An 18589-nucleotide genomic window follows, 5' to 3' on the forward strand; every position below is an offset into this window, starting at 1 on the left:
AGGTAACTGTTGAAATCTCTAACTGCAACTTGTTAGGGCCAGTATCATGCCTTCTCTCTGAGAGGAGGAGTCTGAATTCAAATACAATGATTGTGAACAGTTTAATAAAGACCTTTGTAGATGATTTTAGGAGATTCCCCAGACATTTATTTCAGCCTGGAAAATAGCTGAATACATGGAAATGATGTACTCTCCATTTAACCAAGTAGACAAAAAAAAAAAAAAAAAAAAAAAATTACCTTAGCCATGAACTTTCAGAGAGAGGGAAAAAGAAACTGGAAAAATGCATTTAAATAATAATGGACTCAGAGTCTTAGAAAGGTAAGTATGAAAATCCTGTATTTCGATTGCATAAACTTCTGGAGTTGAGTCTAGGGGAAAGTCTATGAACTAGACAGCATTAAAAGATGCACGAAATTAGACCCACATGCGAAGCACTGGTATTTGATGTGCTTGAAGTGTCCCGATAAGAGTTCCCCAAAGCAATCTTACCTTTGTTTTCTGCCTTCAGTTCCTCTGCCATCAAGCTGTCTTGTCGGTTACCAAGCACAAATGCCAGAAATGAGAGGATCAGGGCATCCAAAATCCCAATAATGGCCAGGATGTATGCCCAGCGGACTGAACACGCCCCAAGAGTGTACTTGTCTGTCTTTTCTCCACACATCCGTTTGACTTCATCTGAATCCCAGCCATCAGGGAAAATCATACAGCCAAGCACAAGGCAGGCAGCTTGATGAAGAGAGAAAAAGAGAGAGAAAAAAAAGTAGTTAACATAGATGTTATTTTAGCAAATATTGCTACTGGGTGTCAAAACATTGCTTTAAATTCTTGATTTAAAAACTAGCAAATCTTACCACTGTACTACCCTGAATGGTTTTTTTGTGTGTTTTTTTTCCTGGTTTACTTAAAAACAGCCTAGTATTGCAGTGAAAGGTCTGGGAACACTATTTACAGCAAGCCTGAGCATTCTGAGAGAGGTCGAGGTTTGTTGATCTATAAGAAAATACCAAAAAACTTGAATTTTGGTTGCATCTGTGGGAAGGCTTCCATTGCGAATAAGCTGTAAGGAATCAGAACACAGCAGAATGACAATTCAACACTGGCTTTGAAGAGCTAGGACAGCAGCCAGATGAGGGATTAGGATAACATGGAAAATACCAGAGTGTATATTGACTGAGTCACAGTAAAAAAATAATTTTCTATTGCATCCTCCTACACACCCACATGTGCGCGTGCGCGCGCGCGCGCACACACACACACACACACACACACACTCTGAAGTTTCTTGAAACCATGCCTAGTAGATTCAGCACATCATGGTATTTTCTAGCTTCTGTTCTATTTCATTTTTTAAAAGGCTGAAAAATGTTGCAGCATGGTGTGGTACCAGAGATTTTATGGAAATTCAGGAACTTAAGGAGAATACTTATATTTTATTTTCCAAATATCACTGTGGGAATCATATGAATGCTTTTTATAGAGTATGTTACTTTGCAGATTAAAGAAGATTAGTAGCTATTTGTTGCCACTCTTTCTATTTAATTGGATTATTTAGGAATAAGTGAGGATAGTTTTAGATTATACAAAGCTTTCTTAAAAAATTTTTTTAATGTTTATTCATTTTTGACAGGGAACAAGCAGGGAGGTACAGAGAGAGAGGGAGACACAGAATCTGAAACAGGCTCCAGGCTCTGAGTTGTCGGCACAGAGCCTGATACAGGGCTCGAACCCACAAGCTGTGAGATCATGACCTGAGCTGAAGTCGGATACTTAACAGACTGAGACACCCAGGCGCCCCTAGCTTTCCTTTAAAATATATTTTTTTTAATGTTTATTTTTGAGAGGGAGACAGACCACAAGCAGGGGGATGGCAGAGAGAGAGGGAACCACGGAATCCAAAGCAGGCTCCACACTCTGAGTTGTCAGCACAGCCCCCAATGTGGGGCTCAAACTCAAGAACTGTGAGATCACAACCTGAGCTGAAGTCAGATGTTTAACCGACTGAGCCACCAGGCCCCCCTATACAGAGCTTTCTCAACAGGTGTATTCATTCATTACTTCACGAATGTATTCGTTCACTCACTAAATCAAAAAGTACTTATTGATTTTTTATGATGGAGTGCCAGACACAGTTCTTGGTGCTTAGAGATATAGCAATTAGGAAAAGATACATGGCTTATGTTTTATCAGGGAAAGAGGCAAAAAAAAAGAGTAACATGCAAATAAAGTAGTCGGAAATTGTAGTACTAAGTACATAGTCCTAAGTACTGGGTAGGAAAGAAACAAAGGACTCAGATAAAGAATAATGGTACATCTATTGGAGAAGTGGGGATATTTAAGCTGAGACCAAAAACAGACAAGACACTAGACCTGTGCAATTGATGGGAATAATGTTCCAGGCAACAGCATGTGCAAAGGCCTCAGTGTTGGAAAGAGGCCTGGGGTATTTGAGGAGCAAACAGGAGATCAGCCACTGGGATGGAGAACGTGATCATGTTGAGGCTGCAAGGGAGGCAGGATGATGCATCCAGAAAGGTTACTGTTTCTAGGGCATGTCACTTAAAAAGACTGATGGCATTACCAACTTAGAGTTGTGTGATGGTCAAGGCCAAACACTTCGTGCAACTGTCAAAGCTGCTACTTCTTGAACAAACCAGACACCTAATTTCCTATGTTTTTAATAGGAGCATGACTCTACAAGGCAGGTGTGGAGGACACAGAACCCAAAGGGATGACACACAGGGAGAGCACCTGGGAGAACTTTGATTTAGGGTTCCTTTTTCTTTTACAGAACAAGATTTCAAAACTTTGGGTCACACTTGATTCCTCTTTTCTTTGCCCCCCTATCCCAAATGTTGCCTTGCTTCTCTCATCCATGTAGGCACTATCTCTGCATAGGTGTCATCAACACGTCCATACTTTAAGCCTCATATGTCACAGAAGGAAACTAACTTCCTTCCGCTTTCGGTTCACCCTCACTCCAATCCAGATCACATGAGACCGCTGAGCCCATCATGCTCAAAACCTATGGTGGCTTCCCACTGGTACTGAAGAACACTCAGACATCTCAGGTACCCAAAGGCTCCATGATCCAGCCCCCACTTACTTTCCCAGCCCCTCTTCCCTTCATAATCTCCATTTCACTTGGGTTGAATGACAGCCGACTTCCTGTCCATGCACCAAGTTTTTGGACCCTTCTCTTTCTTCTTCTACATGGAATATTTGCTACCACTGTCCTTAAATGTTCCACTCTTCAGTATCTTTCATCGGTCAAGTCAAATGCAATACCTTCCACAAAGCAAGCCATCTCAAATTCTTCTTGACCTATGGTACTGCCCTTCTTGGAATGCCCGAAGCTGTTGACTGTACCTATCAGAGTCCTTGTAGCTTTTTACATTTGTTACTTATTTACAAGTATTATTTCAATTAACAGAGTGTAAGCTTTCTGAGGAAGGAATCTTTGGTTAAGTCACCATATTCATAGCACCTAAAACAGTGCCTTGTAGACCTCTAGCACTAAAATATTTTTGAATGGGAAAGTAAAACGAATGAATAAATCAATTATCACACCTAGACAGTATACTCTAAAATACAGTTTATAGGGGCGCCTGGGTGGCTTAGTCGGTTAAGTGTCTGACTTCGGCTCAGGTCATGATTTCATGGTTAGTGGGTTCGAGCCCTGCATAGGGCTCTCTGCCATCAGCACAGAGCCTGCTTTGGATCCTCTGTCCCCCTCTCTGTCTGCCCCTCCTCCACTTGTGCTCTCTCTCTCTCAAAAATAAATACACATTAGAAAACAGAAAGGTTTAAAAAATATATAGTTTATAGAATTCAATATCATTACCACCCAATGTCACAAATCTAGTTTAAGACTCATCTTTGAAAGGTGACATTCAACAGAGACACTTTTGTTATGATTAGACAACAGATTCCAAGTACTCAGGAGAACAATTTGAAAAAGTTGACTATTTCAAAATTCAAATTCCCACTTCTTCTGGAACTCCTAGCATTCCATTCCAACATGCTCTCTGAGGTATTTCTAGCAATAATGATCTGTGTATTTTTTAAAAAGATGTGGTTTCCATTAGCAAAAATTAACTTTACTTGGGAAGACACACAGTGGTTTGAATCCAAACCACAGTTGAGAAAAATCTCTAAAAATGCTATGTTACATGGAAGATTTTAAAGATATTCTCAATTTTTTTCTTACACATTAAATAATGTTTATGTAGGAGTAAATTACTTTCTTATACAGAAAAAATGAAAACCAAGTATTTTTCCTTTATGAATGGCAATCACTTGGAGAAGGACACTATATTATACTACTTAAAGCTTTAGCAAAACTTAATAGAAATCACCAAGTGACACAAGTTTGGGAAGGTTATTAGATATTATAGGACAAGTTCTCCGCAACGGGGTATTTGTGGAATAGTGACATCAACAAAGACATCTTTTCTCAAAGTCTTTCTACACTTAAAAGTTTCCGTATCTGGAAACTGAGTTACAAATGAGGATAAAAACAATAGAGGCAGAATTAACCAGAAACTAAAACCACATGAGAGTATGAGTGGCAATACATCGCTCCCTGTCTTCAAAGCATAGGATTTCCTTAACCCAATGTTGAGAGAAATCTGAGAAGAGAGAGGATACGCAATTGTGTTTCATCTTATGCAATGGCTATTTTGCTCCAAGTTACAAAAATAGAATTTTTGAAATACAATTCTTATTTTCGATAGTCTAAGGGAGTGACTGTTCAGAGAAATCTTAAGATAAAACCAGGCTAACAGGGTTGGGCTCTGGCCTCCTACAGAAAATGTTTAGGTCCCCCCAGCAAGGTTACTCCAGGTATCCTGCAGGCCACAAGGCATTGGGAGACGTACTGGTTGCCTCAACCACTTCTCACTGGACTCCTCTTAAACTTAAACATTTGATCTTTTTCTAATTGATGTGTTTTTAAAAATCTGAATGGTTGTATAATAGTAAAAATGAGATCAACTGCATTTAAAAGTTTTTAAATCTTTGTAAGTGAAACTTGAGATAAAAAGTAAGTAAAATTTGGATTTTAAAGTTTATTTTGAGAGAAAGGGAGAGAGAGAGAGAGAGAGAGAGTGCACACGCATGCGCATGGCAGGGGCAAAGAGAGAAGGAGACAGAGAGAATCTCAAGCAGGCTCCATGCTGTCAGTGTGGAGCCCAATGCAGGGCTCAATCTCACGAACTGTGAGATCATGACCTGAGCCAAAAATCAAGAGTCAGATGCTCAATCGACTCAGCCACCCCAGGTGCCCCTAAAATCCAAATAAAAAAATTTTTTAATTCTTATTTATTTTTGAGAGAGAGAGACAGAGCATGAGCAGGGGAAGGGAAGAGAGAGAGGGAAACACAGAATCCATAGCAGGCTCCAGGCTCTGAGCCGCCAGCACAGAGCCCAATGCGGGGCTCAAACCCGTGGACTGTGAGATCATGACCCGAGCCGAAGTCAGACACTCAACGGACTGAGCCACCCAGGCGCCCCAAATCCAATTTTTAAGGAAATCCTATCCCTTTGAAAGCTGTGCTTCTAGATGGTCATTACACGATAAAAATTGTACTTTCTGACAATGTATTATCAAAATATACATTTTCTTCTGCCCCTATCCAAATTTCCCCTATTTGGCTATTTTTGAAATGTGAAGTCTCCCCAAAGTTATAGTGTGTTTAGGATTAAATGGAGCCATTAAAATAGTTTAGGCTCTGTTAGTTTCTTTGGAAAGGCATTACTGTGTTTTGCATTAATGAGTGTGTGCTATAATAAATTCTGTTTCCTGGCATCCTATTAATCAGAACCCTATTCACCTGCATGATGTGGATAGCCAGCAGAAACCAACAGCTGTTCCTAATCCAAACTAAGCAGTATCCGTAAGAGCCTAGGCTAATGTCTCAGTCAACGAACGATTAAACACTATTCCTTTTGGTTTTGTAATTATTTCTAATTCTTTACAAATTGATCATCCTATAAGATGAAGCAGCATCACTATACTCAACAGTAGAGAACATAAATCACCAGAACATTTGATTAATTTGGACATGCTATTTCCTGACCACAAGGGATAGTGGAGAATTAGTTCCAATTGGGTTATTATCCCCAAATGGGTTTCTTGGTAGAAAGTCACCTAGGAAATGCCTAGCTGACTTGCAGCTATCTATTCCTTCACTTCAGCAGTGGGTTTTCTGGAAGACTATCAGGGAACATTTTTGAGTGTTAGAAATGAGAGCTCACAAGCTGGAGGTGAGCAGAGAAGGATGCTCTCTGCATGCCAGCATGACACCTTCCAACTTACAACATATAATAAAGGCATCCTTGTGAGGAGAGGCCCGTTGATTTCCATTTTAAGCATGTTCCAAATGGTTAGGAAGCATTCACATTCTAAAAGGCCCCTCGGTCTAGAAACTGATGCCCCACAGTGGGTTCCTCTGAAATAGTACACAAACAGCCAGTGGTTCCCTAGAGCCACTAATTGCTCTGGCAATTTTCTGGCCAAAGAGTTGAATGTAACCTCTGTGAAGGAAACGTCCTTAGAAAAATCTACCAATGTTTTTAATTGGTCTTTCTCCAAAGGAAAACGAAGCAAGATGAAAAAAGCAACGGGGGTGGGTGGGTAAGAGGGAGGTTGTCTATGATTTGGGTCATGTGTACAGGCTGATGCTGCTGGGCCAACTGTCCCGGTCAGGCCAATGAATGCTGCGAACCTGAGAACGGCTTTTTGGACAGTAAGAGGAAGACTAAATTCATTCTCTAAAAAGTCTATGCACTGTTGCACAAAAAGCATGATAAATTGCCTCATGTTGCTGAAGCACTCATGGGGAACGTGGTGAAAAACGAACCTGCATCCACTTAACTCTATCAATTATTCAGGCACGCAGTAAGGGAAGGGATTGACTCCAGAGAGCTGCCGCGCCGCGCTCTGCAAGGGGAGCGTTCACCTGACTGTCACTCTAAACACCTGGTAAAGAAGAGGCACGCATCCCCAGCATCTTCATTAGCACACAGCCCGCAAACCGGAACTACCCTATTTACACATCTGGAAAAGCTGTGATGCCTACACCTCAGTCTACCTCTGGAAAACGGAGTTGCTAGGTAATCCGGGACATGAAATACTGCGGTTGACAGTCTGGTGGAGAACAAATGATCTCCCGATAAATTCTGGTTCTAAATCCAGTGTAATTTTACGAGCATTTCACTTGAGGTCATAGCACGAAAGGTGCAACATCCCCTAGAGAGCGGGGGGGGGGGGGGGGGGGGCAGGTGTAAACAAACTCTGGGCTCTCAGAAGGGTCAGACGGTGATGTGTGAGGATGATAAAAGATCCTGTGCTCTGCCTCGACGCTCAGCCCTAATTGCCTGAGTAAAGAGCCACACATCTCTCGGTACCTTGTGCTGAATCAGCTGTGAGCCCTGAGCATAGCTGAAAGGGGATAATCAGGAGTCTGCCCACACCGGCTCTTAGGAGCAACACAGCAGAGAAACAACTTTCATGGAATATGATACAAGAGGAAACACACTTAAATGGTACAACATCACTTGCTAATTTACCCAAATGTTGAGGCTTAATAACGAAGTATAATACAAATCAGAATTTAGAACTTGTTCTGATCTCTAGAATGTTTGCTAGGCAGTTTTATTTATTTATTTATTTTTTACATTTATTTGAGAGACAGAGGGAGACAGAGCATGAGTGGGAGAGGGGCAGAGAAAGAGAAGGAGACACAGAATCCGAAGAAGGCTCCAGGCTCCGAGCTGTCAGCACAGAGCCCGATGCAGGGCTTGAACTCACAAACAGTGAGATCATGACCTGAGCTGAAGTCGGACGCTTAACTGACTGAGCCATCCAGGTGTCCCTAGAAAGCTTTTGATACAGATCTTGGATCCAAATTTCATAAACTCCTGATAGTGACACAGTTAATAATACTACATCTCATAACAATAGCTAATAATTGACACTCCCCTTGAGTGGGGTACACAGCACATCATTTCATCATTTCAATTCTCAAAGCCAAGAGAAACAGGAGAGCACATATTCCTGGCTTTTCCGGTTTCCACAAAGAGGGATTTTTCTCGAAAAGCCCTTGGCCACTTATCCCACTTCTCATTCCTCTCTGTGGAGATGGAGGGATTTCCCCGAGGGAACCTGGGCATAGTGGCCCAGCCCCTTCCTGACCTTACCTTAGGAGCTGCTGGCCTACACGAGGCCTGTGTTCCACTCCTCTGTGCTGGAGATTTCACACAGGGCGGGCCTGATTCTCCACTGCTGTCTCGGAGTAGGAAGGTAAGAAGGCCTCATTTTGGGGGAGCAACTTAGAAAGTCCTTTTGGTTAAGACACCCAGAGCCATCTCTTCAACCCAATCTTTCTCATAATAAAGGAGATTTTTGGTTTCCTGCTGCCAATTCTCTCTCTCGGGGGTTCAGAGCTTAGGAGGGCCTCCCAGTTCAGAGACTGGAAGCCTTGATTAGAGGACAAACATGGCTGGGTTGTGGTGAGGACACTCGTGTCCTCACAGCGTGGAAAGAAACCTAGCCTGCTCTCTGCCCCTTCTTATACAGGCACTAATTATCCATGAGGGTTCCATGCTCATGACCTAATCACCTCCTTAAAGGCCCCACCTCTTAATACTATCACAGTAGGATTAGGTTTTCAGCCTCTGAATCTTGGGGAAACATAAAAATCCAGTCCAGGGGCACCTGGGTGGTTCAGCTGGTTAAGCAGTGGACTCTTGATGGTGGCTCAGGTCATGATCTCATGGTTTGTGAAACTGAGCCCCATGTTGGGCTCTGTGGACAGCACAGAGCCTGCTTGGGATTCTCTCTCTCCCTCTCTCTGCCCCTCCCCCATGCATGCTCTCTCAAAATAAATAAACGTCAAGAAAAATCCAGTCCATTGCAGAGGGGGGGGGGTGTCAGAGGGCTTTCATGCAATGCTTATCTGTCAACCCCAACATTATTTATTTATTATTTATATATGAGGAAGTGGAGGCACAGAAATTTCAAACAGCTTGCTGAAGGTCATACAAAGCCCATGAGTGGGACAACCAGATTTGAATCAGACAGTCTAGCTTTGGAATTTATGCTTTTAATCCCAACTATACTATTACCTTTTACTTGTCAACAACAGTAATGCACATGAAATCACTTTAGAATATTGGTTTTGGTGCTAAGAATACTTAGAGAATCTTGGCAGTGCTTAACATGGTGTTTATAATTAGACATTTATTCTTTGAGGACAAGAGCCACTACCAAAAGGATGCTTAGAAACTGTGAGCTTTTATATGTATAGATATTTCTGTTGTTTACACTACTTTTTCACCTAATCAGTACTTCATCTGCTTTGTAGTGCCAAGATCATTAGAGTAATTATAAAATCTAAATGCGTGGAATGGGAATGAATGTGGTTTTCCTGCACAAATACACATATATCTGGATTTATACACATTTCACAAGAAAATCTGCCCTTAGTTTTTGGCTTGATATTTTAAGTTGGCTATGTGTCAGCCAAACATTTTTATATGTTCTTTAAATGCTTATATTCCTTTTGAGATTATATATATATATATATATATATATATGTATATATATATATATATATACACATATATGACTATGAATATATATGTACCTTTTTAATTTATACATGGTTACTTATATGTAAGATAATATCTGCTTTGAGAAAAAATAAAGGTATAATTCAATTAGGTTCTTTTTAAGTTTTTGTGTAGCTTCTTTGGATTTCAGTGGACACATTTTTTTTAAAAAAGTTTACTTATTTATTTTGAGAGAGAAAGAGAGAACACAAGCGGGGAAGGGGCAGAGAGAGAGAGAGAGAGAGAGAGAGAGGGAAAGAGAGAGAGAGAATCCCAGGCAGGCTCCACACTGAGCCAACACATGGCTCAATCCCATGACCTGAGCTGAAATCAAGAGTTGGACATTCAACTGACTGAGCCACCCAGGAGCCCCTCGATAGGGGCTGTTTTAAGGAACATTTCAATAAACAAAACTGATAGTGCTGGTAGGTCACAAACAGGTCTGAAATTGTTTTTGTTTCTTTGTTTGCAGGAGAGCCCTTGACTCAGGCAACATTTTCGTGTGCTAAAATCTACACTGCATTTCAGACACAGGGTCTGAAGACAAGATTATCTTTCTCCATGGCCCTATGAACAGAGAGCCCTTTGTGGTACACCTGTCACCAACCTCCCAACAAAATCCGCTTGAGCTAGGATAACACCCCAAACAAGGCAACACAGACTAGTAACTACCCAGCCAGCAGTTTTCCTTGTGGCTCGTTGTGCCATGGCTATTTTATCTATAAAACAAGGAGCCCAGTCTAGATCACTGAACGTTTCCTGCTACTTACCTTATATTATTCATATATAGGACTAAATTTGTACTCATTTGATGCTCCAAACCTATATATATTATGGGAAATAATAGGCTCGTAGAAATGCTTTACCAACTGACCCAACGTCTTCCTGCGTAGCAGGTGGAAGGAAGGGGCACCCTAGCTCTCCACCCTGATTCATCACGGAGCTTACAGAAAGTCACTGTTGGCTAGAATTGGACAAGGTCAGGTGTCTTATGCCAACTGGCTACTGGTATTTCATTTCTCAGTACAAGGGGTAACTTTAGAAGCAACTAAATTCCTTCTCAATGAGGATGAGCTCTCCTAACCCTGCTGGACCTCCTCAAAACCTCCTGGAGTGCCCGTTTCTACACACTTTCCTGTAGGAGAATTTGGCACCAGTCCAGCTTTATGGTGGCAAGCTTTTCTTCTACACAGCTTCCTCACTTTTTTATGTTTATGTTTTTTTCAATTTTAGTACAGTTGGCATATAATATTATATTAGTCTCAGGTGTACAACATAGCGATTTGACATTTATGTATATTATAAAATGCTCACCTTGATAAGTGTAATTACCATCTGTCACCATACACAGATATTCAGTATTACTGACTATATTTCCTATGCTGTACTTTACATTCCCATGACTCACTTATTTTATAACCGAAACTTTGTATATCTTAGTCCCCTTTTCCCATTTCACCCATCCCCCTCACCCACCTCCACTCTGGCAACCGCCAGTTTGTTCTTTGTATTTATGAATTTGCTCACTTTTATTCTCCTGAAGTAACAATTTAATGCTTTAAAAACTTCAAATGGCAAAAATTAATTGTTCAAAGGAAACGTGTGTAAGAACTAAATATTGCATACTAAAAATGTCAGAAGTGGAACCAAGCTCAAGAAAGATGAATGCTACTCCAACCATCCTTCGTATGGAAGGATCTTACTTCCGGGGGGGGGGGGGGGGATAAGATGTACACATTTACACATGTCTAACAGGCTCCCAGCCTATGCTTTTTCATAGTTTAGTTGATCAACTATCCATTATCTATCTATCTGTCTATCTATCTATCTATCTATCTACCTAACATCTACCTACCTTTATCTCTATATATATCCCTCTGCACCAGTACTGGTCCTTACACAGTTAAAGAACAGCTGTATAAAGCTATAGAGTGCTGGGGCGCCTGGGTGGCTCAGTCGGTTAAGCGGCTGACTTCGGCTCAGGTCATGATCTCGCGGTCCGTGAGTTTGAGCCCCGTGTCGGGCTCTGTGCTGACAGCTCAGAGCCTGGAGCCTGTTTCAGATTCTGTGTCTCCCTCTCTCTGACCCTCTCCCGTTCATGCTCTGTCTCTCTCTGTCTCAAAAATAAATAAACGTTAAAAAAAAATTTAAAGCTATAGAGTGCTGTCAATGTCTTTCCAGAAAAAGGACTCATAATATCATTCAGGACAGACATGATCTAGACTAGGAACTGAACTCAACATGCTGAATCAGAAAAATACACAGTCAAGAATTCTTTATCCAACAAGGCCGTCATTTAAAATAGAGGAGAGATAAAGAGTTTCCCAGACAACAACTAAAGGAGGTCGTGACCACTAAACCAGCCCTGCAAGAAATTTTAAGGGGGACTCTTTGAGTGGAGAAAAGACCAAACAAAACTAAAAAGACCAAAAGCAACAAAGACAAGAAAGGACCAGAAGAAAGCACCAGAAACAACAATTCTACAGGCAACACGATGGCACTAAGTTCATATCTTTCAGTACTCACTCTAAATGTCAATGGACTAAACACGCCAATCCAAAGATATACGGTATCAGAATGGATAAGAAAACAAGACCCATATATATATATATACTGCTAAATTTTAGACCTAAAGACACCTGCAGATTGAAAGTAAGGGGATAGAGAACCATCTATCATGCTAATGGTGGTCAAAAGAAAGCTGAAGTAGCCATACTTATATCAGACAAACTACATTTTAAAATAAAGACTATAACAACAGATGAGGGGCATTATATCATAATTAAGGGGTCTATCCACCAAGAAGAGCTAACAATTGTGAATATTTATGCCCCATATAACACCCAAATATATAAATTGGTAAATCACAAACATAAAGAAACTCATTGATAATAATACCATAATAGTAGGGCACTTCAACACCCCACTTACAGCAATGCACAGATAATCTAAGCGGAAAATCAACAAGGTAACAATGGCTTTGAATGATACACTGGACCGGATGGACTTAACATATATATTCAGAACCTTTCATCCTAAAGCGGCAGAATACACCTTCTTGAGTGTACATAGAACATTCTCCAGAATAGATCGTATACTGGGTCACAAATCAGCCCTCAATAAATAGAAAAAGATTGAGACGTACCTTGCATATTTTCAGACCACAATGCTATGAGACTCTAAATCAACCAAAAGGAAAAAATTTGGAAAGACCATGAATACTTGGAGATTAAAGAACATCCTACTAAAGAATGAATGGTTAACCAAGAAATTAAAGAGGAAATAAAAAGTACATGGAAGCCAATGAAAATTAAAACACGACAGCTGAAACACCTCTGCGATGCAGCAAAGATGGTCATAAGAGGGAAGTATATACCAATCCAGGTCTCCCTAAAGAAAGAAGAAAGGTCTCAAATACCCAACCTAACCTAACACCAAAAGAGCTGGAAAAAGAACAGCAAATAAAGCCCAAAACCAGCAGAAGAAGGGAAATAGTAAAGATTACGCAGAAATCAATGATATCAGGGAAAAAAAAAACAAACCAGTAGAACTAATCAATGAAACCAGGAGCTGGTTCTTTGAAAGACTTAACAAAATTGATAAGCCTCTAGCCAGATTAATCAAAAAGAAAAAGGAAAGGACCCAAATAAATAAAATCATGAATGAAAGAGATCACAACCAATAATACAACAGAAATAAAAACAATAATAAGAGAATATTATGAGCAATTATATGCCAATAAAATGGGCAATCTGGAAGAAATGGACAAATTCCTAGAAACGTATGAACTACCAAAACTGAAACAGGAAGAAATAGAAATTTTGAACAGACCCATAACCAGTAAAGAAATTGAATCAGTAATCAAAAATCTCCCAAGAAACAAGAATTCAGGGCCAGATGGCTTTCCAGGGGATTTCTACCAAACATTTAAAGAAGAATTAACACCTATTCTTTTGAAGCTGTTCCAAAAAATAGAGATGGAAGGAAAACTTCCAAACTCATTCTATGGGGTCAGCATTACCTTGAATCCAACACCAAAGACCCCACTAAAAAGAATTACAGACCAATTTCCCTGCTGAACACGGATGCAACATTTCTCAACAAGATACTAGCCAACCAGATCTAACAATACATTAAAAGAATTATTCACCATGATCAAGTGGGATTTATTCCTGGGATGCTAGTTTAATATCTGCAAATCAATCAATGTGATACATCACATTAATAAAAGAGAAGATAAGAACCACATGATCCTCTCAATAGATGCTGAAAAAGTATTTGACAAAATGTAAAAAAAGACAAAATGCAAAAAAAAAGAAGGACAGCATCCTTTCTGGAGAAAAACCCTTAAGAAAGTAGGGATAGAAGTATCATACCTGATGATCATAAAGGCCATATATGAAAGAACCACCGCTAATATCATCCTCAATGGGGAAAAACTGAGAGCTTCCCCCTAAGGTTAGAAACATGACAGGGGTGTCTGCTCTCACCACTGTGTTATTCAACATAGTGCTGAAAGTCCTAGCCTCAACAATCAGACAACACGAATCCAAAAAAAAAAAAAAAAAAAAAAAAAAAAAAAGCCTCCAAGGGGGAAGTCAAACTTTTGCTCTTTGCAGATGACATGATACTACATGAGGAAAACGCAAAAGACTCCACCACAAAACTTCTGGAACTGATCCATGAAGTCAGCAAAGTTGCAGGATATAAAATCAATGTACAGCAATCAGTTGCATTTCTATACACCAAAAGTGAAGCAGCAGAAAGAGAAATCAAGGAATCAATCCCATTTACAATTGCACCAAAACCCATAAAATACTTAGGAATAAACTTCACCAAAGAGATGAAAAATCTATACGCTGAAAGCTATAGAAAGCTTATGAAAGAAATTGAAGAAGACACACAAAAAATGGAAAAACATTCCATGCTCATGGATTGGAAGAACAAATATTGTTAAAATGTTGATACTACTCAAAGTAATCTACATATTTAAAGCAATCCCTATCAAAATAACACTAGTATTCTTCAGAGAGCTAGAACAAACACTCCTAAGATTTGTATGGAACCAGAAAAGACTCCGAATAGCCAAAGCAATTCTGAAAAAGAAAACCAAAGCTGGAGGCATCACAATTCTGGACTTCAAGCTGTATTACAAAGCTGTAATCATAACAGTATATTACTAGTACAGGAACAGACACATAGGTCAATGGAATAGAATAGAGAACCCAGAAATGGACCTGCAAAAATGACCAACTAATCTTTGACAAAGCAGAAAAGAATATCCAATGGAAGAAACACAGTCTCTTCAGCAAATGGTGTTGGGAAAACTGGACAGCGACATACAGAAGAATGAACCTGGACCAGTTTCTTACACCAGACACAAAAATAAACTCAAAATGGATCAAAGACCTAAACATAAGACAGGAAGCCATCAAAATCCTAGAGCAGTAGACAAGCAACAACCTCTCTGACTTTGGCCACAGCAACTTCTTACTTCACATGTCTCTGAAGGCGAGGGAAACAAAAACAAAAATGAACTATTGGGACCTCATCAAAATAAAAGCTCTGCACAGTGAGGCAAACAATCAACCAAACTAAAGACAACCGATGGACTGGGAGGAGAGATTAGCAAACAACATATAGGATAAAGGGTTAGTATCCAAAATCTATAGAGAAGTTACCAAACTCAACATCCAAAAAAAACAAATAATCCAGTGAAGAAGTGAGCAAAAGACATGAATAGACACTTTTCCAAAGAAGACATCCAAATGGCTATTGGACACATGAAAAGATGCTCAACATCACTCATATCAGGGAAATACAAATCAAAACCACAATGAGATACCATCTCACACCTGTCAGAAAGGCTAAAATTAACAACTCAGGCAACAACAGATATTGGCGAAGATGCAAAGAAAGATGAACCCTTTTGCACTGCTGGTGGGAATGCAAACTGGTGCAGCAACTCTAGAAAACATTGTGGAGGTTCCTCAAGAAATTAAAAGTAGAACTACCCTATGATCCAGGAATTGCACGACTAGGTATTTATCCAAAGGATACACGAGTGCTGATTCGAAGGGGCACATGCACCCCAATGTTTACAGCAGCACTATCAACAATAGCCAAAGTATTGAAAGAGCCAAAATGTCCATTCACTGATGAATGGATAAAGAAGATGTGGTATATATACACAATGGAATATTACTGAGCAATAAAAAAAGAATGAAATGTTCCCATTTGTGAAAATGTGGATGGAACTAGAGTGTATTATGCTAAATGAAATAAGTCAGAGAAAGACAAATACCATATAATTTCATTCATATGTGGAATTTAAGATACAAAATAGATGAACATAAGGGAAAGGAAGTAAAATAATATAAAAACAGAGAGGGAGACAAACCGTAAGACTCTTAAATACAGAGAACAAACAGGGTTGCTGGCGGGGTGTTGGGTGGGGGGATGGGCTAAGTGGGTGATGGGCATTAAGGAGGGCACTTGTCAGGATGAGCACTGAGTGTTATGTAAGTGATGAACCACTAAATTCTATTCCTGAAATCATTATTACACTATATGTTAACTTGGATTTAAATTTTAAAAAATAAAGAGAAAAAAAGAGAGATAAAGAAAAATAAGGGCAGAACAGCATGATGGGGCTCTGGATGACAAAATCTTCAAGCTGACTGTTCCTTACATCTATTCTGCTCCTCTTTAGTGTCACTTCTGCCCTCCCACCCCTTAGCCCCTCAGATGCTTAAGATAAAGGTTATGTGGACTCAGAAGGACTGATTTATGACATCTAAAACAAACACACAAAAAATCTAATGAAAAAGACAACTGTGGCAAATTGTTTGAATTCCCTTTTTTTCCCCCTCTTTATTTCGTGCTCCCTTTCCCCATCAGATTTTCCTTCACATCTGTTTTTAGGCTTCCATCCTCTTTGCTACTCCTTCCAGATAATTTATTCAGACTATGGAAAAGAAAGAAACGGAGATATGTTAGGCTTCAACTGATCTATGGCAAGTTCTTCTGGTAATTTATGTATTTATAGAGAATGCTGCTACTTCAGAATGAGAAACTTCCCAGAGAGATGGAATTGGAATTGGCAGTAGGTATCAAAAAAAGTGTAGGACAAAAACCAGGTCAAAAGAGGGGAAAAGAAGTCAGGGTGTTAAATGTTTTGTCAAAAGATTTTCACACATCTTTCAACTTCAAATTCTGAAAGCAGTAGCCAAAAGTTTATAGATAAAACCTTGACCAGTATGACATTTGAACAATGCTTGAATCAGAACAATGACTTCCCTTGACTAAAATGAAATTTAACCCAGTCTTCACCTGTCAGTGAAATGCCCAGAAGGTAGTTTTGCTTTGAACTTGGGTGCTACAGAGTGGCCCCAGGCAGGGCTGAATATAACTTCTAGAACCTGAGCAGGAGTGTGGGCTTTTGGCTTTTGCCCTTGGGGATCTTCCCTCCCTTCAGGGCTCTGTACTTGCACCGTTTATCCACAGGCTCCAGTTTCCTTCTTGGCATAAAAAAAAAAAAAATCTGTGGTTCTGCTGTGATTCATTTGCTACTCTCATAATTGAGGCTCGGGTTTGCCGATGGCATTATAGTATTGTGATGATCTACAACATTTTACGTTCTGGGATGATGGCCATGTGAATTACTGATAGACTCTGCTAGTTAGAAACTTTCAATAGTGATAGGATGGTACACTTGTTCCAGTATGTTTCACTAAAGAGTTTCCTTGTTCTTCTTTTATTTATTTTTTTTACCACTATCTGAATCTAGAATACCAGTTACCTGTTTGCCCAGACAGAGTAGGAGATATTAGTTCTCGTTGGAGACAAGTATGTGACCTTGGGCAGAACTTATAATTTCTTCTTCTTTTTTTTTTTAATGTCTATTTTACCTTTGAGAGAGAGCACAAGCAGGGTGGGGGAGGGCAGTGAGAGAGGGAGACAGGATCTAAAGCAGGCTCCGAGCTGACAGCAGAGATTCTGACGTGGGGATCGGACTCACAAACCGCGAGATCAGATGTGAGGTGAAGTCGGACTCAACCGACTGAGCCACCTAGGCTCCCTAGCTTACAATTTGTGAATGGAAATTGAGAACAGTCTAAAATGGCCATGATCCAGGGTTTGGGTCTGGTCCCTATCTTTATTTGTGCTCAGCCCTAGTGAGTAAAGAGAAGATGAATACACATTCTCCACTCTGCAACATTGCCTGCTTCCCTTCTTCAAGGTATTATTTGTATTCTTCAAAGAGAAGTCGATTTTTATATGTAAAATAAATATCCTTTGGGACAAATTACGGTTTTGTTGATTCTAGAGTCAATCGCAATCTAAACGTTCCCTTATCCATAATGTTTATTTATTTTCTATTTTTACTGCAACAAATCACCACCGCAGACTTAGTGGCTTAAAACAACACAAATGTATTATAATACGGTAGATCAAAATTCTGACATGGTCTGACTGGGCTAAAGTCAAGGTGTTGTAGGGCTGCATTTCATTCTGGAGGCTCTAGGGGACAATTTCCTCTCTTCCAGCTTCAAGAGACTGCCGGCATGCCTTTGTTCATGGCGTCTTTCCATCTTCAAGGTCAGCAATAACAAGTTGAGTCCCTTTCACGTACCATCTCTTTGATCCTCTCGTTTGCTTCTTCTGCTTCCAGTTTTAAGAATTCATGTGGGGGGCACCTGGATGGTTCAGTTGGTTAAGCGTTCGACTTGGGCTCATGTCATGATCTCACGATTCATGAGTTTAAGCCCCATATTGGGCTCTCTGCTGTCAGCACAGAACTTGCTTCAAATCCTCTTTCTCCCTCTCTCTCTGCCCCTCCCCTGCTCCCTCTCCTTCTCTTTCAAAAAAAAAAAAAAAGTGAAAAAAAGAATCCATGTGATTAGATTAGGCCAATCTGGATAGTCTCCCCATCAGAAGGTCAGCTGATCAGCAAACTTAACTGTGTCCATAA

The 18589-nt window shown here is 40.1% G+C and overlaps 1 protein-coding gene across 3 annotated transcripts in view; it reads right to left on the bottom strand.

Annotated features, from left to right (window-relative positions):
* LHFPL3 (LHFPL tetraspan subfamily member 3) overlaps nt 1–18589 on the bottom strand; it is a 570149-nt gene that overhangs the window by 173143 nt on the left and 378417 nt on the right. For all 3 annotated transcript variants that reach the window (XM_045494534.1, XM_045494536.1, XM_045494535.1), the window contains exon 2: nt 493–729. In XM_045494534.1, coding sequence (XP_045350490.1) covers nt 493–729 — 237 coding nt within the window. The remainder of the gene's footprint in view (nt 1–492; nt 730–18589) is intronic.

The sequence above is a fragment of the Leopardus geoffroyi genome, chromosome A2, assembly GCF_018350155.1.
Source record: "Leopardus geoffroyi isolate Oge1 chromosome A2, O.geoffroyi_Oge1_pat1.0, whole genome shotgun sequence".
NCBI lineage: Eukaryota > Metazoa > Chordata > Mammalia > Carnivora > Felidae > Leopardus > Leopardus geoffroyi.